At 36.6% G+C, this 20,521-nt stretch overlaps 1 protein-coding gene across 10 annotated transcripts in view; it reads right to left on the bottom strand.

Moving 5' to 3' along the window:
* Positions 1–1,194: 1,194 nt before the first annotated feature.
* SENP6 (SUMO specific peptidase 6) overlaps positions 1,195–20,521 on the bottom strand; it is a 115,789-nt gene continuing 96,462 nt past the window's right edge. For 8 of the 10 annotated variants that reach the window (XM_010372233.2, XM_030928618.1, XM_030928615.1 and 5 more), the window contains 6 exons: positions 15,414–15,841; positions 9,690–9,793; positions 7,886–7,974; positions 5,725–5,793; positions 5,484–5,634; positions 2,091–3,923 (listed from right to left, as the gene is read on the bottom strand). In XM_010372233.2, the coding sequence (XP_010370535.1) occupies positions 3,714–3,923; positions 5,484–5,634; positions 5,725–5,793; positions 7,886–7,974; positions 9,690–9,793; positions 15,414–15,841 (1,051 nt within the window). In that variant the 3' untranslated portion in view covers positions 2,091–3,713. Of the gene's footprint in view, positions 3,924–5,483; positions 5,635–5,724; positions 5,794–7,885; positions 7,975–9,689; positions 9,794–15,413; positions 15,842–20,521 lie in introns of all 10 variants that reach the window. The other 2 variants (XM_010372234.1, XM_030928622.1) reach the window with 1 other exon arrangement.

Below are 20,521 nucleotides of genomic sequence, written 5' to 3'. Positions count from 1 at the left end.
TAAAAGCGTATCTTTAAGCACGGGTGGGAAGAAAACGCAGACAAGCCTCACTACCTTTGGAACCAGCAACAAGAAAGCCACCAGAGACAAATACTGATCCTTTCAAATCAGTGGCTTGCCACAAGGAGGTGTGCACCAGAAATAACTGGGAAATATTTACAGTTTGTAAAGCTCCTTGGATGATTTTAATACATGTTTAGATAAAAATCCTAGTTTTGTGGCATGCACCTGTAGTCCCAGCTACTTAGGAAGCTGAAGTGGGAGAATCGCTTGAGCCAGGGAGGTGGAAGTTGCAGTGAACCAAGATCGTGCCACTGTACTCTAGCCTGGGTGATAGAGTGAGACCCTGTCTCAAAAAGGGAAAAAAAAAAAAACAAACCTATTTTTGGGTACCATCCTTCTCACTGTAATCATGTCCAGTAAGGACAATTTAACCGTAATCATTTGTAATAAAGACCTCTATGCTTTTAACTTTTATGAGTATTTTAGGCCATGAGTCAATGGTATCTTTCTCTAAGTACACTGTACTGTGGTTTCCTTAATAGTATTTTAGGAAACTCTTAGCATTATTCTTTGATCTGGCTTCTAAGAATTAAGATGGTAGGGCTGGGCTACTTTCCCCCATAATTCACATTGCTTTCACTTAACCAGCCAATTCTCCCTCTACAGGTAGTAAGTTTTGGAATAGCAGTTTTCATAACTCTTTTTCTTCTTCCTGAGTAGGAAATGACAAATGTACCAGAAATCCCTGTTGGAGTATTTTAGCACATTTCTTAGTAGAGTCTGGTTTTGCCTCTCTGCACTTGGTGGTCTTCAACTATTTACTTACATCCACTTGACTAGACAGCCTGTAGTTCACCTTAACAATAATCTCCCTCTCCTTTTGTCCTTACAGTGATCTAAAGAGCAGCCTTGTTATGTGTATCTCTTCTAGACAAACAGCACTACACTGAGTCATAAGAGTTGTTTCTTCTGACCAAGTTATTCCCTTCCATTGTTATATTCCAGTCGCTTTGCTCCACCAAACTCTTGGTCGTATTATATATTAAAATATGTTCTTTATTATTCCTGTTCAGTGAATTGTCTGAGATTTTAAGTACAATTATTGATTTTGGGGGAATTAAAACTTATTCTTTTTACATTGTCTTACAGTTTTCAGAGAACTTTTTTTTTAAATAAAAATTATTGAATTCATTTTGGTAGCTTAAAACAAGATGTAATTTAGAGAATCATTTATGCTTTCAAATAAAACCTCCTACATTTAATTGACTAAAAGTTTAAGCACAAGTTACTACACAAAGAAAAGCTGTTTTAGGGTTATGTGAACTTGAAACAACACCATTAAGTTTTCAGCTGTCTGAAAGTAGTACAGCAACATTAAAGAGAAGAGACTAACCACCACCTCCGCTCCTAAACTAACAAGAGCTGAGACACATACAAATTTTATGGCAAGTAATCTAAAACTCTTCTAAAAATGATTAACTGTTATTCTATCCAACAAGAAAACCAATACAACAGATCTATCTAATTAGTTAAGACACCAGATACTCATCATGCAGTTTCAGTGTCAAGTAACAAACCTCTGTAAGTTGTTTCACAACTTCTAAGTACTCATAACACATTTTAAAAGGCTGATTCCACTTTAAACTACATAGAGTACACAATTATCAAGTGAATGTGCATATACACCAAAGATTCTCAAGTCTAATTCTGAAGCTCAACCTGGCAGCCTCCAAAGATTTCAATATATATTGCAATGTCACTAGCATAACTTCCAAAAATAAAATTTCACATGGGGTGGGAAAAATACCATCAAATAGCTGAGTATTCTACCTCTAGAAAGCTGACATACATTAATCTATATTTTCATGTTAAAATGTGATTGACTTGAGTTGGTACAAGGGATAAATTGTATTTTTATCTTATCAAACATTATCTAAGGGTGCAAAATGTAACCATTACAAATTAACACAAAAGTAGGCATTTTAGAATAGTTTTTCAGTACCTTCAGATTCTGACAAAATATAGTTCATTAAAAAAAAGTGTGCCAATTTTGCTTATTGCTATTAGGATTTTTAAAAAAACTTCAATTTTTTATCCCAGTTTTATCAGAGATTGAAAAGCATTTTGCCATGTTCAGTAAATAACAAAATTAAACTTGTTTTTCCTATCTGAGCTAATTATCTGAGCTAATAGCTCTAAGTTACTACTATAAAGAGATAATCAGAAATATAGTTAGTTCAAAGTAACAAACTACAATTGATAATCACTAATGGTGACCTTTCTTTCATTTTAATATTTCTCTTATTGAGACTCTATTGTGTCTCAATAGGTATTTTTTGGTGGTTGTTAACATTCCCATTCACCCTGAAGACACCCATGGGACTTTATTAAATTCAAGAAAATACCCTAAGATATTGATTGCAATGTCAGAGGTGGCCAAATTAAAAATAAAATAATTGCTGATGATTAGGCCTTCTTTTTATTCTCAACTATTTTTGATATGTGTATTTAAAAATTCAGTATTTAACAAAAAATGACTATGTTTCAAGTTTCAAAGTTCATTTGAAAGAAGTATATATCACTTCATTTGAAAAATAATGAAGTTTCTGCAGATATATGTAAGATCCCTATATGTGCTATAAATCTGTCATGGAAACCATCAAATTTTAGTACTTTTAAAGGGGAATTCAAAGATTTTTGATGTATTATGCAATTGGTTGAATACAGTAATTTTACATGTAAAAAATAATTTACACTGAAAAACTCAAGCAAAAAGTCTGATACTTTATCAAAATAATAAGAACAAAATGAGCAATGAAAAAATAGCAAAAGTTTACCAAAAAATAGTAAATTCCTATTTAAATTCCTGTGTTTACACAGATTAAAAATGCTTATCAATTAACTGTATGACACAGATTGTAGCATACTTCAAGCTGTAATATAGAAAGGTAACACGGGATATTTGAAATTCAAGCTGCACTTACCAAAATAGTTTTAACCTGAGTCTTTGATGTCTTCAAAAATGCATTTGATGATAATATATGCAAGAACAGTTATTTTTTAGTAGTATAAGGTTACTTTTTTTGAATCGGTCTTAATACTCTTTCCTCTTAAATATTTGTGTAAAATTACAAATATTTATTACATTTCTTGGGTTCACTGAACACAAGGCAGTGTCTGAATTGAAAGGCTGATACTTTGTTCCTGTTACACAAGCATATAAAGATGCTTAGTTCAAAATATCTTAGATTTAATATTATTTTCACATTTTGACTTATTTTAGAACAAATATAAAGGGTCAAAATATTACCATAGATATCTGAATATTCCCATGAAATATGTCACACCCACTGAGGAATTAAACAAGTTCACTAAAGAATATCAAATTAATCATTTCCTCCTATAAATATTTTCTTTTTATTTGTGTTTAGAAGTTGCAATTTTAGGTACTATTAACAGAAAATACATAACAAAAGCTTCCTAACAAGTGAAAAAAATAATTATAAATGTTGGAAAAATTGGCCTCATTAACATATTTACAGACTTTTACTTAATACATATGCCTTTGGAAATTAATTATGTGACATTTATACAAGCATCAAAATTTCCAAATCACTGAGTAGTGAGCACTTCAGTTCTTTACTGTCTACACCCAAATTTGAAAGTCATTTTTCGTTTTTGAAGGTAGAACTGACAAGTAACAGAAATGGTCAATCTGAGATACTATTGACATATTGTTCTATTCCTTCGCCTAAAGGTGCTTCTGTTGAGTAAGTGTCCTTATGCTTTTTTTTCTCTTTGCTCTGATCTTCCTGTAGCTTCAGAATTATGTTTCGGATTTCCTCTCTTTTTGTTCTCATTCTTGGTGGAGGAAACCAGTTTGCCAAATTCATAGGTAGTTCAAAATTGAGAATTGGATTCTGAAAATAAAACAATTAAATGCATATTAGAAAATTGTAATAAATAACCTTTCATTTCAATCACAGAAACATTCCAAAGTTAAAAATAAGAAAACCCAACAACTCATTCAATATGTATTTGTGTATTATCTATCACAGGCCAAGTACTGTGCTAGGTACTGGAGATACAAGACACAGTTTCTGTCACAGATCTTACAGTCTAGATCAGGGTTTGCCAGTGGACCAAATTCTGCCCACTGCCTGTTTCTGTAATAGAGTTTTATTGGAACATAGTCACACTAACTCATTTACATATGGTCTACAGATGCTTTCACTGGACAACAGCAGAACTAAGAGGCAATAGAGACCGTACAGTTGCAAAGTCTAACATATTTACTACTTTATTAACGAGTTTGCTAGCTCCAGTTTAGAAAGACAGGTAATTCAACAACTAAAACAAGAAATATGGCAAGTATTATGACAGAAGTATAGAGTACTGTGAAAATACATATCTGGGGGTTTTATGCAATTCCAAGAGGAAGTGATGTTTAGGCTAAGACCTGAAAAATGAATATATGTTAGACAGCCAAGGTATGATAGAAGCAACAAAAGAATATTCCAGGTTAGGAAATATGAATCAAGGCCTAGAGGCAAGAAAGAACACCAAACAATGGCATTCAGGTGGCTGGCTGTTATATTAAATGCTAGAGTGAAAATGGTGGGAAAATGAGGCTAGAAGCTTAAATAAGGGGTCATATCACATAGGTGCTTATCAATCATGTGAAAGATTTTGCTCTGTAAATCAACAGCCACAGGAAGCCACTATAAGATTTAAAGTAGGAAAGTAACAGGATTAGATTTATGTTTTTGTAAAACAACCATGAAAAACAGAAGGCAGGAGGCACAGGAATCTGTTAGAGATTGGTATAGCAGTTCAGAATAGTGACACTTGAGGATAAAGAAGTAAACGTATCTGACATTAAGTGACAATTCACAGAACCTAGTGGTCATCCACTGTATGGTGGATGAAGATAGGAGTCAAGATCACTATAAAGAACATCCAAGAGAGGTATGTGTGGTACTGTACCTCTGAAGTCAAAGCCAAGAGAGTGAGGAAGAAATGGCTGACACTGTCAAAGGGTGCTGGAAAGTCAAGAGCAATTTTAACATAAGGGTAAGGATAAAGCCAGATTTTAGAGATTACAAAGGTAGAATCTGTAGAATTAGAGTGTGAATATAAACACTTCTTAAGAAATATATCTATGAAGAGGAGAAAAGAGGCTAAAAGAGGCAGTGTGAATCATGGGAGAGATTTCTTAAGGTGCAAAGAGCTAGTAGAGAGGGCAGGTTGATTGTTCAGTGATAGAATGAGCGCAACAAGCCTTGGATTTGATGAACTGTAAATATACTATTTTTATGCCTTGAAGGTTCTTCCATTTAGAAGCTTTTGCTCCATGGAACAATTTTTGAAACAATAATTTTGAAACTCTGAAATATTTGCTTATTGTGTTTTTTACTAAGGTAAAGTCAAATGCACTATTTTATTATTCATTATATCAGATCCAACAAATTGAAACCCACCTCAAAAAAGCTCTCTACATACTGCAATACATATACACCACAGTCACTGAAGTTGTTTTGCTGTGGTACTTTTGGATTAGAGCCCTTCATAACATCTTTGGAAAAACTTCTTTTGCTTCCTTTTTTAACTTCCCATTCCACTTCTAAATACCTGCAATAATTCATATATATTAAGAATACATGTATATATAAATATATAGTTTTTCACCCCATCAGAATACAAAATAAAGTGTGAACTTACTCTCTTAAAATTTTGACAACATTTGACCGAGAAGGGCCTCGGAGTGAGTCCATAAGTAGGATACAAGGTCTGCAGGGCAAAAATGACCAAGAGTCGAATACTTCATAATATTACAAAGGCATAAAAGGATTAAAAGTGGCATATTATAAACAATCAAATTTAAAACCTCCAAAATCCCCTTTGTATGACTCAGTACTAGTGACGGGAAAAAAAATGAACCTTATAGACACATTTGAACTTTATAATCTAATAATACTTAAATATCTATGGATATATTAAATATTGAATTATAGAATATTAACTGTATCTTAGCTATATTTTATACTAAAATTCTGTAGTTGGTTTCTAAAAGTACTTCAAAATTAGGAAAAAGTCAAAACAATTCTGAAAATTTGAACATCCCCATATTCCAAATCAACAAAAGAAGGGCCGTGAAAAAGTAGAAAGAAAATAATCCCCCCGACCCCAGGGTCTTACTCTTGTCACCATGTGAAGTGGCGTAATAACAGCTCACTGCAGCCTCAATGTCCTGAGTGCAGGTAATCCTCCCACCTCAGCCCCCTGAGGAGCTGGAACTACAGGCATGTGTGACCACGCTCAGCTAATTTTTGTATATTTTTTGTAGAGACAGGGTTTTTCCATGTTGCCCAGGCTGGTACAGAACTCCTGGGCTCAAGCTATCTGCCCGCCTCAGCCTTCCAAAGTGCTGGGATTATAGGCATGTACTACTGCGCCCAGCCAAAAACCTCATTTTTAACTAAAATTTATTATAGAGAAAACAGGTAATCATCATATAAAACAATTAGTTTAGAATGTGTTTTTTTTTTTTTTTTTCAAGATTTAACTTCAGAACACACTGTATAACACTCTGTATATAAATGCTGATGGGTGATGATTCAACTTTCAATATTTTAATTCTATAAAGTTATGTTGTAAACTCAAGTAAGGAAGTCTAATGTAGAGCCCAAAGCCCTCAAATGTTAAAAAAATCTAGGTTATTTTTTAGCCGCCACACTTGGTTCTTTTTTTTTTTTTTTTTTTAACTTTTTCCAGAGATGGGGTCTCACTGTGTTGCCCAAGCTGGTCCTGAACTCCTGGCCTCACGTAATACTCCTGCTTTGGCCTTCAAAAGTGCTAGGATTATAAGTGTGACCCACTGTGTCTGGAATTGGTCTAGGTTCTTCCTGCTAAAATTTTATAAAGTTTGGAGCAGATTCTTTAACTACCCTAGGTCTCTATTTTTCTGTAAAATGATGCTTCATTTTCAAAGTCTCTTAATAGTTTCTGTCAACATTTTCTATAAAAAAAAGTCAAAGGAGATTAAACCTAGAAATAGGTAATACTTCATCTAAGAAGTTCAACATCTCTGGAGAGACCTCAGAATAAACATGTACTTCTGAAAACCAAAACTGACTCCTCTTATTTGGAGCTCTCAGTTGGAACATGTCTTTTACATCTGCTTTGGGTTACTCCACAGCCTTCATAAAGCAGCTAAGGAATCAGTCTAAACTCCAACCCTATGTTACTATTTTGATATATAGTAATTTCTGCTCCAAAACACTGTAAGTAAAAAGGAACAGTGGTTCACTATCAAAGCTTGTGGCCAGGCGCGATGGGTCATGCCTGTAATCCCAGCACTTTGGGAGTCTGAGGCAGGCAGATCGCTTGAGGCCAGGAGTTTGAGACCAGTCTTGCCAACATGGCAAAACTCCATCTCTACTAAAAATACAAAACTTAGCCAGGCATGGTGGTGCGCACCTGTAGTCCCAGCTATTCCTGAGGCTGAGGTATGAGAATCGCTTGAACCTGGGAGGCGGAGGTTGTGGTGAGCTGGGATCGTGCCACTGCACTCCAGCCTCGGTGACAGAGCAAGACTCTGTTTCAACAAATATATACAAAAAAAATGTAAACAAAACATTTGTGTGTGCACATATGCATGCAGAGGCTGGGGAAACTGGCAGATGGAGGACTGAAATGATTACCCATTCTTCCCATTTTAATCCCTGGATAGCATGCCTCAAGTTTCCTCACTGACTCTGACAGCATTTATGAGTTTTGCTTAAGTATTTGTTTAAAAAAAAAAAAAAACTGTCCTGTTATATTTTATGAGCATACTGAAATAAAAATTATGTAGTTTGCAAGATACACAGTTAATGCTTACTGTTTACAGATAGTAGGCTTTAAATGCCACTGTCCTATTTCTGAATTGCAGCTGTCATCAGCAAGGAATCCATCATCACTGCTATCATCCTATAAAAGACAGCCTACTGTTAATATTGAAAATATATAATCTAAATAACTAATAACCTAACAAAATAGCACATTAGAAACAAAATATTTGTAATGAATGTCAAAAATTTTTCTTTATTTACGTGATTAGACAATAGAGATATGATATGTTACTTAGTTCCAATTATCTAATGCTACAACATTGACATTTTAAGGAAAAGAAACTTACCAAAGGTTTATAACAAATTGTTACATCTATTTACTCAATCTAGAATAAATCTTTAAGATTGAATATATTATGACCGATTCTTATCCCACCAAATATCACTGCTCTGATTTTAGTTTATTTTTACAAAAATTTAGTTTGTTGGCTAAGACAGCTATTTCACAACAGGATATAAAAAACATGTTATTTTACATGAATAATGTTTTCACACCAGAAATATTTAAAGGGTTTTTGGAAACACTGTTTTCCTTGAGAAACGCACATATCCATCTCACTTGAGAGAAGCTAACTTAAGGACACTGTGTCCTTATTCTGCAGATTCTCTTGAATGTAAACAAGGCTGTTTTGGTCATTGTTGTTCTTTGAGAAAGCTTCTGGCAACTTTATGAATGGAATAATCAATAGTAGGAATAATAGCAATAATAAAGCACAGTTACATTAGCTTGTTCACATCACAGGTAACTGTTATAATCAAAAGTACCTAAGTGCTCATTATAAATCATGAATGTAATTCCTATATATGTTGGATTAAAAAGCTGTACTTAGCTGCCATACATTGTAAACCAAGAGATATCATAACATGCCTTTTGTTCACAGGAAGATAAAGCAAAAGGAAAGATGGTACAGTATAAAGCCATCTTCACTATTATACAACTCAGTATGTCCTAACAACTAACGAAAGGTCAGAGAATTAACAAAATTATAAACTTTTCTCAATAAAAAATCCTCTTTAACAGAAGCTAAAAAGTAAAGTATTTTCACAGATATACTTTATTCTTGGTGTTAATACTGTTTATTTACAGTATTTAATAAGAGACTCTAAGGAAATGTCAAATGTGACTCTAAGGAAAAGTCAGAATTCACCTATATTAACTTTAAATATTATCTGCTTCTGCCATGACATATATAAATTGAATCAGGCAGGAGAAAAAAAATCACTGGAAAAATGGGAAAACAATATAATTTTTTGGTACTCATGTACCACATAACTGAAGATTTAAACATTTGCTTCTTGAATGTCAAGTCAGGTTAAAGGTTAAGTATGACCCATAAATGCTTTGAAAGAGGAAGGTGGGTAGTGGTGGTGGTAGCTGAGTTAGGGTGGGATAATTAATATTACATTAAAGTTCAGTCCACATCACAGTAGCAGCAACAACAGCATGAATACATTTATCCTGGCAACTTCTGACTTGAAAGCTGAATTAGTTTTTTAAGATATGATCCAAATCCAGAAGCCATGATAAATTACTAGTTGAAGAAATTGCTTTACAAGACTTTATAAAGTAAAATTTTTTAATTTTTCCTTTTTTCCTTTTTTTTTCTTTTTTTTTTTTAAAGAGATGGAGCTTCCTTATGTTGCCCAGGCTGAACTCAAACTCCTAGGCTCAAGAGATCTTTCTGCCTTAGCCTCCCAAGTCACTGGGACTACAGGTATGCACCGCCATGTTCAGCAAGAAAAACGTTTAATTAGGTAAAACATTAGAACTTTTTGCCAAGCATTAAGTTTTACCTGGTTATCCTGATCTTCTGAGAAGTCAATGAGTTCATCTTCAAGCATTTTACCACCTTCAGGTGATTCATCGCTATAGTTTAGTCTGATTTTGCTTAAGCCATCTGTACCAGTAAGAAACATTACATAATAAAAAAGGCCATGTCTATCACTCATGGTATATGAGGCTGAAATTAATGCTAGTAGTTAATTAAGGATATAGTAGTCAAGGACACAAAATCTGCCTTAGTGTGTAATATCACAAACATAAAGTGAGTTATTTTAAAAACCTAGATTGACATGTCAATTACAGTTGTTTCCACTACTCAGATGCTAAAATTCATAAAAATTTAAAAACTAGGTATCAGCTATATGATTAAGTATATATATACTTAAATATATATATGTATATATGTAAAGAAGTAAGTACTTTTGTGTTAGGCAAGTCAGGTGTCTTTAGTAATGAAAGCTATGACAGTCTGAAAATAACCTCTGTCCAATAACAGAAACAGCAAATCACAGAACATAAAATAAAATGCAACTGCATAATGTTATAATTAAAATTTCGAAAATGTGGAAAATTATACAATTCAGGGCAAAAATGAACATTAACTACAAGTAAGTAATAGGTCTGTTTTTAGACAAATAATAAGGAACTATTTTGCTGAAAGAAGCTAATCACTGTTTCAAAGAAATGTAAGATTTACTACCATTTCAAAATTTTATTTTACTTATTTATTTATTTTTTATTTTTTTGAGATGGAGTCTTGCTGTCGCCCAGGCTGGAGTGCAGTGGCACAATCTCGGCTCACTGCAACCTCTGCCTCCCGGGTTCAAGTGATTCTCCTGCTTCAGCCTACTGAGTAGCTGGGATTACAGGTGCATACCACTATGCCTGGCATCTTTTTTCTTTGTGAGTCTCGCTCGTTGCCCAGACTGGAGTGCAGTGGCGCAATCTCGGCTCACTGCAAGCTCTGCCTCCCAGGTTCACGCCATTCTCCTGCCTCAGTCTCCTGAGTAGCTGGGACTACAGGCACCCGCCACCACGCCCAGCTCCTTTTTTGTATTTTTAGTAGAGATGGGGTTTCACCGTGTTAGCCAGGATGGTCTCGATCTCCTGACCTCGTGATCCACCCGCCTAGGCCTCCCAAAGTGCTGGAATTACAGGCGTGAGCCACTGCGCCTGGCCACATTTTTGTATTTTTAGTAGAGATGGGGTTTTGCCATGTTGACCAGGCTGGTCTTGAACTCCTGTCCTCAAGTGATCCACCTGCCTTGGCCTCCCAAAGTGTTGGGATTACAGGCATGAGTCACCATGCCTGGCCTTATTTATTTTTTAAGAGACAGGATTTCGCTCACTTTTGCCCAGGTGGAGTCCAGTGATGCAATCATAACTCACTGTAACCTTAATCTCCCAGGCTCAAGCCATCCTCCTGCTTTGGCCTCCCAGAGTGCTGGGATTACAGGTGCACACCACTATGTCCAGCTGATTTTTATTTATTTTCCTTTCAAAAATTTGAAAAGCATGACTTTTAGGTATTTTAGACAGAACAAAATTAATTTTGGTTTAAGTTACTAAAAAGGTGTTAAGATATTAATATAAACAAGATGGGATGAAAAGGAAGCAAAAAATCTGAAAAGATATATAATCCAGACTGGCTAACACAGTGAAACCCTGTCTCTACTAAAAAATACAAAAACTAGCAGGGTATGGTGGCATGCACTTGTAATCCCAGCTACTCGGGAGGCTAAGACAGAAGAATTGCTTGAACCTGGGAAACAGAGGTTGCAGTAAGCCAAGACTGCACCACTGTACTCCGACCTCAGTGACAGAGTGAGACTCTGTCTCAAAAAAAGAGAAAAGATATATATCTGTTATGTTCAGAAGCATACTATTTAAAATAGCCAATAAACCAATAAAGCACCATGGGGCCAGATACAGTGGCCTAGCACCTGTAATAATAGTGAGCACTTCGGGAGGCTGAGGCAGGAAGATCACCTGAGTTCAGAAGGATCACCTGGGCAACATAGCGAGACCCTGTCTCTACAAACAAAATAAAATAATCATACAGGTGTAGTGGTGTGCACCTGTGGTCCCAGTTACTCAGGAAACTGAGGTGGGAGGATCACTTGAACATGGGAGGTTGAGACTACGGTGAACTGTGATTATATCATTGTACTCTTAACTTGTATGAAAGTGAGACTCTGTCTCAAAAAACAACAAAAATCCACCACCACAACAAAAAAAGCACTATGGGCTGAGCGCAGTGGCTCACATCTGTAATCCCAACACTCTGGGAAGCTGAGATGGATGGACTGCTTGAACACAGAAGTTTGAGACCAGCCTGGGCAACATAGGGAGCCCCTGTCTCTACAGAAAATAAATTGTGCTGGGCAGGTGAAACATGCCTATAGTCCCAGCTACTTGGGGGGTTGAGTTGGGAGGATTGCTTGAGTCCAGGAGGTAGGGGCTTCAGTGAGCTGTGACTGTGCCACTGCATTCCAGCCTGGGCAACAGAGTGAGACCCTGTCTTAAAAAAAAAAAAAAGAAAAAAGAAAAAAAAGAATGACCTCTTCAATTTATCTTTTCTAAAAATCTGTATTTTTAAGTCTGTTTAAAGCTAAAACACCTGTATCTGAATAACATTTGTTCAAAATCTTCAGGCAATTCAGAATTAGTCAGTTACAATCGGGTTACTTCTAGCAGCAAATCATTATTATGTAAACTGTGGTCACATAAATATCTATCTACCTTACACAAACTAAACTACGAATGCCTTTCAAAAACAGGAGAAATATAGCTTAAATGATGCAGTAAATTCCCTCTATAAACAAATGATCTGGAGTAAACTGAGAGGTGATGACTTGATCAGTGGTTCTCTCAATCAGTGTCAGTTCCTGAGAACTTCTCATATAATGAGACTATGTGAAGATGCTGAGCGTGATTCTAGAGTTTAAGCGTACACATTTTTCATGCACCATGGCCAAGCCAAGTATTTCATAAGGTGTCAAGTGAAAAAACAGCAAGTGAAAGTAGTGATTCCACACATTGTTATTTCCCTAGTTTACTGTAAAAACCTAATTTCCACTTATTTACTACAGCCTGTTATCTGACATAGTCAACACTTGTTGACTATATGTGAAATCACTGTATGTGATTTTCTGTAAAACATTTGTTTCAGAGGAAGAGATAGCTGATATGGTATATACATACTAAAAACAAAACAAAAATGTACAAACTATAATTCAAAAATGAGTAACTGGGATAAACAAGTATTAAGAAGGCAAACTACATAAAACAAGTTATTTTTGGCTTTGGTCTCCATTAGGATTTTTGAGGCTATTTACTCAAATTTAACTGGATGTTACTTGACCAGAAAATTAATTTGTAGGTGAGAGCACTAGAAATCTCTGGAGTTGGTGTATATGAAGCCCTAGGCTTTTGTCCCATTGCTTTAAGTCAAGCACCTTAATTCATCTGAATTCACATTAAAGTACGTAAGATTATTGGCCAGAAAGAGACTTAAAAAAAGAGCCATACTAAAATTTAATTCACATACCATATACACCCATTTAAAGTATACAATCTAATGTTTTTTAGTATATGCACAGTCATCACAACCAATTTTTAAACCTTTTCATCATCTCAAAAAGAAACCCCATACCACTTAACTATCACTCTCTTCCTACATTCCCACCCACCTCACCTGCCCACCCCCAAAAGCCCCAAGCAGCCACTAATCTACTCTAGATTTTCCTGCTCAGGAGATTTCTTACAAGAGCTCAACAGGTCGGGTGAGGTGGCATGCACCTGTAATCTCAGCTACTAGGGAGGCTGAGAAGACAATTGCTTGAACCCGGGAGGGGGAGGTTGCAGTGAGCCAAGATTGTGCCACTGCACTCCAGCCTGAGTGACTAAGAGAGACCCCATCTCAAAAAAAAAAAAAAAAAAAGCTTAACAATAGCTTTCTAACTCACTAAAATAATATAAGCTGGTGTAAGTACCAAGAGTATGTTCCATATTCACAATTTTTGATAGGTTCTTTCTGAATTCACATAATTTATTCTATGTCCTATACCAGTATTTTTCATCCAAAGAAAATTCATTAGTTCCATGAGCAAGGTATTAGGAAAAAAAGAAGAAAAATGTAGTAGATCTATTCACAGTTTAAGAAGTTTGCAAGGCACACAATATAGCATGTTATGGGTTTTTATGGCAAGGACTATTTTACTTGTAGGTTGGAGAGGAAATTATACAATTGACTTGATATCAAATTTAAGAATTTGAACAGAAACTAGCTTTTTATTTATTTATTTACTTTTGAGACGGAGTCTCACTGTTGCCCAGCCTGAAGTGCAGTAGCACAATCTCAACTCACTGCAACCTCCGCCCCCGGGTTCAAGTGATTCTCCTGCCTCAGCCTCCTGATTATAGGCACGTGCCACCATACCCAGCTAATTTTTTTATTTTTAGTAGAGATGGGGTTTTACCACGTTGGTCAGGCTGGTCTCAAACTCCTGACCTGGTGATCCACCCGCCTCGGCCTTCCAAAGTGCTGGATTACAGGCGTGAGCCACCACACCTGGCCACAACTAGATTTAACAGGTTCTACAACTACGGAACTGACTCAAGCACAACAATCAATTTATTAGAGCTGAAGAGAGATTTAAACAAGCAGAGACTGAACCAGTGCTTCTCTTCCCACTGAAAACAGTGAAGGAGAGTGAGGAATGAAGAACCAAACTTTAATTGGAATGTCCACAACTATTTTGAGGAGAAAACTTTAATTTCTGCCTTGGTCCATTTGATCTCAATTTATACATTGGTAAATTTGCCTTATACATCTAAGACTGCACAACTACTGTTAATGCTGAATACTGTAAATTTCCTATGAAATTAAATCCAAGTTCCAATAAATGGAAAATATAAACTTTGTTCTACAATTTCAAAATTGCACTCTAGGGGTGACAGAAGAAACAGAGTACAAAAAGGGCACAAGCGGATTGTTTTCTGGAGTGATGAAAAGTTCTCAATTTTTTTGTTTTTTTATTTTGAGATGGGGTTTCCCTCTGTCACCCAGGCTGGAGTGCAATGGCGTGATCTCCACTCACTGCAACTTCAGCCCCCTGAGCTCAAGCGACCCTCCCTCCTCAACCTCTCAAGTAGCTGGGACCACAGATGTGCACCACCACATCTGGCTAAGTTTTTTGTATTTTTGGTAGAGACAGGGCTTTACCATGTTGCCCAGGCTAGTTTCAAACTTCTGAGCTCAAGTGATCTGCCAATCTTGGCCCCTCAAAGGGCTGGGATTACAGGTGTGAGCCACTGTGCCCCGGTCAGGTTCTCAATTTTGATTGCAATAGTGATTACATGACTCTATGTATACATTTATCAAAGTTCATTAAGCTACACTCATAAAATGAGTTAGTTATTATAATTACACTTCAGTATAAATTAAAAGTAAGTTGTGTTACTATATTGTTATAAGTACATTCTTTAAAAATTTTCTATTTATTTTTTTTGGAGATGGGGTCTCGCTATGTTGCCCAGGCTGTTCTCAAACTCCTGGCTTCAAGTGATCCTCCCACCTTGGCCTCCCAAAGTGCTGGGATTATAAGTGTGAGCCACCACACCCAGCCATTAACCTGATTTTTTTTTTAAAAAAACAGGATCTTAATCCTGTTTATTAAAAAATCCAGATTATTCTGAATTTTTTCATTCTTTCAAAGCATTTAGATACGTACCTGTATGATGCATGGAACTTAAACCTTCATTCTGTAGGCCATTCTCACTTTTAGTCCTATCAGCAACTTTCTGGGATGTAGATTCTCCTTTATTCAATTCTTCATTTTCACTCGCAGTATGATTTATTTTTTTCACACTATATTTTACATTGCATATGTTTCTCTTATAACGAGGGTCACTTTCTTCCTGCCCAGGATTGGAATCAGTTACAGCTATGCAATGTTTTTTGTTTAGCATCTTCTTAATTACAGGCTTGGCAGAAGAGTTTTGTGAACAACTGTCCATTTCACTGGCTGAAGAAGAAATACAACTGTCCTCCACAGTTGGACATTTCTGTATGACAGCATTTTCATGGTAATGAGGATTAGGTTCATACTTTGGTTTTTCCAAACCAGGGAAACAAACAACAGCCAAAAACCAGTGTGCACTGTAAAAAACAAATGAAATAACTAAATATGTTATTAGAAAAGTTTATTATATTTGGCAATACATATCAATTAAAATGTTTTTAAACTTCTTGCCAATGAATTTATTAAAAATGCCTAATTCTGGCCGTGGGGTAGCTCACGCCTGTAATCCCAGCACTTTGGGAGGCTGAGACAGGTGGATCACCTGAGGTCCAGAGTTCAAGACCAGTCTGGGCAACATGGTGAAACCCTGTCTCTACTAAAAAGCTACTCAGTAGGCTGAGGCAGGAGAATTACTTGAACCCAGGAGGCAGAGGTTGCAGTAAGCTAAGATTGTGCCACTGCACACCAGCTTGGAGGTGACAGAGCAAGACTCCATCTCAAAAAAAAAAAAAAACACTTATTTTTTTAAAATTCTCAAATTAATCTTGTTTTATGTGATCATTGATTCAGTAACAGAATACAATGTCCATTCAAAAATAACATAGTTTGTATTAAAATTATGTAGCCTGTATTTACTTTTGCAAACAATCCCTGAACCTTTTCTTGTTTTCTGAATGAAAAATTCATTGCTTTTTCTGGCAAGTATGTCACTTTGCAACTTGTCATTCCCCTTTGCCTTCTCTTTATGTAAAAAGATGGAAAAAGATTAAACTATTGGCCAGGGGCGGTGGCTCACGCCTGTAATGCTAGCACTTTGGGAGGCCGAGGCAGGCGGACTGCCTGAATTCAGGACTGAATTCAGGAGTTTGAGAACAGCCTGGGCAATACGGTGAAACTGCGTCTCTACTAAAATACAAAAAATTAGCTGGGCGTGGCAGTGTGCACCTGTAGTCCCACTACTTGGGAGGCTGAGGCAGGAGAACTGCTTGAACCCAGGAGGAGAAGGTTGCAGTGAGCCAAGACTGTGCCACTGCACTCCACCCTGGGTGACAGAGTAAGACTTTGTCTCAAAGAAAAAAAAAGATTAAACTGTCTTCAGCAGTCTAATTAGGTCATATGATTTTCAACATTTACTAAGAATTGCATATATAGTTTTGTTCTTTTTACTGTTACTATGTGTTATTAAGATAGGAAAGGCTTAATCTCAAAATACATATATAAGTAATGTTTTATCTCATGCTATACTGAAATTTAATACATTAAAAAGAAATAACATATCTAATTTAGTCCTTGTACAAAAATTTAAGTATTAGTAGACAGTTCCAGCTATCAAGTAGGTGCTTATGATACAGCTGAATTCAGGTATCAATGTTCCCAACAGTAGAGTACAGGACACAAGCAAGAAGCTGTACAGTACTAGCTAACATTCATTTTTTGCTAGACACAGGGCTCTGTTGGGATACTAGGAATAGGCTATAGATGTCAGGAAGCTTATTGGTCAAGTACAATAATGTTTGTCCTATGGTAGGGTTTTCAATAAATATTTGCTGGATGAGAGACAAATTATCTTGCCATGGATAAAAATTATTCCACATTCTCATTTTTGCAAAAGATTAGAGTACCTAAGGTAGTACTAAGAAACAGCACTATCTATCTCTTCATCGAACAGCATCCAGTAGAAATGGCTGTCATAGGCTGGCTGGCTTCATCTTCAGTATTGTGAAGGCCAGATGGATGAACGCTTGCTTCTCTCTTGTTCTTCATTATTAATCCTTAGTACTCTATGGATTTAGATCAGGCTAACGCACTAACCTCTTCATTTCATCATTTCTAACACATAGCTAATTTTATTTTATTTATAAAGTCACATCTCAACTTCAGACATGTTGCAATGAGAAAAAAGGGTGTTTTAAAAATTGATGCCAGATATGGTGGCTCACACCTGTAATCCCAACACTTTGGGAGGCTGAGGCAGGTGGATCGCTTGAGTTCAGGAGTTGGAGACTGGCCTGGGCAACGTGGCAAAACCCTGTCTCTACCAAAAACACAAAATATTAGCTGGGTGTGATGGCACGTGACTGTGGTCCAAGCTACTGCGGTTGGGGGCTGAGGTGGGAGGTTAGCTTGAGCCTGGGAGGCGGAGGTAGTAGTGAGCCAATATGGTGCCACTGCACTCCAGTGTGGGAGACAGAGTGAGACCCCATCTCAAAATAAATAAAACTGATGAAATACAGTGTAATACAGTGACTCTCAACCTAATGCTGTAATAAAGCCTATCACAGTTCTTAACATTTCTTAGCTATGCCAATATGGCTAAACTATAAATTTCCTCACCTAAAAACTAGGAAAAATCCTTTTTGGCCTAAGAAGAGAAAGCTGAATCAGACAATTACTTCCAACAATTACTTCCATTAAGCCAGGGTTTTGCTTTTTATGATTCCTTTTAATAACAGCTACATTAACTTTAACAGCAGGAGAGAGGCTAACACAGACTTTTGGCCAGGCGCAGTGGCTCACGCCTGTAATCCTGGTGCTATGGGAGGCTGAGGTGGGGGAATTGCTTGAGGCCAGAAGTTTGAGACCAGTCTGGGCAACATAGCTAGACCCCATCTCTAAAAAAAAAAAATTAAAAAAAAAAAAAAAAAATTAGCTGGGCCTGTGGCACACACCTATAGTTCTAGCTACTCGGGAGGCTGAGACAGGAGGATCGCTTAAGCCTAAGAGTTTGAAGCTTCAGTGAGCTATGATTGCACCACTGTACTCCAGCCTGGGCAACAGAATGAGACTCTGTCTCTAAAAAACAAAACAAAATACCCAGGCAATTTCACTTAAGATGGATTAGATCCATACATCAAATTTGTGTTCCTGGAAATTACTATAACAATTTTTAATAAAGAGCTTAGAAACTTAAGAAAAAAATCGGGCCAGGTACAGTGGCACATGCCTGTAATCCCAGCACTTTGAGAGGATAAGGCAGGTGGATTGCTTGGGCTCTGGAGTTTGAGACCAGTGTGGGCAGCATGGCAAAACCTCATCCTCTAAAAAAAACACAAAAATTAGCCAGGTGTGGTAGCATGCACCTATAGTCCCAGCTACTCAGGAGGCTGAGGATGGAGGATCGCTTAAGCCTGGGAGGTTGAGGCTGCAGTAAACTGACATCACGCTACTACATTCCAGTCTGGGTGACACAGAGAGACCCTATCACGAGAAAAAAAAAAAAAAAGAAAGGAAAAAAAAATTGGTACCACTAGAAAAAATAAAAACAAAACAGATGACAAATATATGGCAGCCAATCTAACATAATTAATGCATAAGTATTTGTAGCTTTCTCTCTTCAAAAAAAAAAAAAAAAAAGCAAAAACAAAAACAAGCTCTCTTGATTTATAGGCTATTTTTTAATCTACAAATGGTAGAGTCCTCTTACAGAGTTCATTCTCTACCTCTCACTAAGATGACTGGAAGCACCGATAATAACTTCCACGCACAGGTATAGTGATTAAGAGGGATGTGCCTCTATCCCTAAATCTTGTGTAATCAAATTATATTTCTATTTAAAATTTTTATAATTCATTTCTGACAAATGGCTTTCCTCCCTTTCACCTAGTAAGTTGTTCACATGTTACTTTACAAGACAAATTTGTACCCAGTCAAGAAACCTCTTTTCTTTCTTTCTTTCTGAGATGGAGTCTCACTCTGCTGCCCAGGCTGGAGTGCAGAGGCATGATCTTGGCTCACTGCAACCTCTGCCTCACGGGTTCAGGCGATCCTCCTGCCTCAGCCTCCTGAGTAGCTGGGATGGCAGGCACACACCACCACGCCCAGTTAATTTTTGTATTTTCAGTAGAGACGAGGTTTCACCATGTTGGCCAAGCTGGTCTTGAATCCCTGAGCTCAAGTACTCCGCCCACCTTGGCCTCCCAAAGTGTTGGGATTATAGGCGTCAGCCACCATACCCAGCCAAAACCTAATTTTGAAGAGAACAAAGAAATCAATTAGTTTTAAATTTTACTGTGATAATATGAATTTAAAAATATATAGCTCTGCCAGGAGCAGTGGCTCATGTCTATAATCCCAGCTACTTGGGAGGCTGAGGTCGGGGGACAGCTTGAGGCCAAGAGTTCAAGACCAGCCTGAGCAACACAGTGAGATACCCACCTCTACAAAAGTTAAAAAAAAAAAAAAAAAATTTGGAAGTTAGCTTGGCACAGCTAGACTTATACATAAACAATCTCATAGAATACCAACTCCAGGAAAGTATATTTTGCAACCATGATAGAGTGAGACAAAGTAGGGCCATATCATAATTTGTCTAAGCAGAGAAAAATATAAGGTTACAGTTGGAAATCACAAAATAGTCAACATTATTCTTCTTTATATAAGTGAATGCTACTTCTTTACCTAGGCAAACCACCACTACTTTAGACCCTCCCCCATTATCACCCAAGGAAAGCCCAGATTCTTTCACAGATTCTTTGAAACTCCCTTTTAATGAGAGGCTCCAGAGCTGTCTATGGTGTGTGTTATTCCTTGATGTAAGTAATAAACAAAGTTTTCCGACTACAAGTATATTTCTGGTGGTCTTTGGATCGAGGGCATAGAAAAACAACAAAAGAACAAAAAAAACTTTTAAGTCTTACTTGTAAAATAATACTATCTAGTCATTGGGAGAGAATAATGTAAATATTTAAACACTTCCATTTACTCAGAAACTGCTTCAAGTAGTCTGCATGGTTTTTAATTGAAAAATGGCATAAATCCAACCATCATTTCTCCCTTCTGGTTAAAAACAGAAGTGTATTTTAAACTTAAGATTCCAA

Source organism: Rhinopithecus roxellana, chromosome 4 (assembly GCF_007565055.1).
Source record: "Rhinopithecus roxellana isolate Shanxi Qingling chromosome 4, ASM756505v1, whole genome shotgun sequence".
Classification (NCBI taxonomy): Eukaryota; Metazoa; Chordata; class Mammalia; order Primates; family Cercopithecidae; genus Rhinopithecus; species Rhinopithecus roxellana.
Note: the sequence above shows the minus strand (reverse complement) of the source record. Positions and strands in the feature narration are given on the sequence as shown.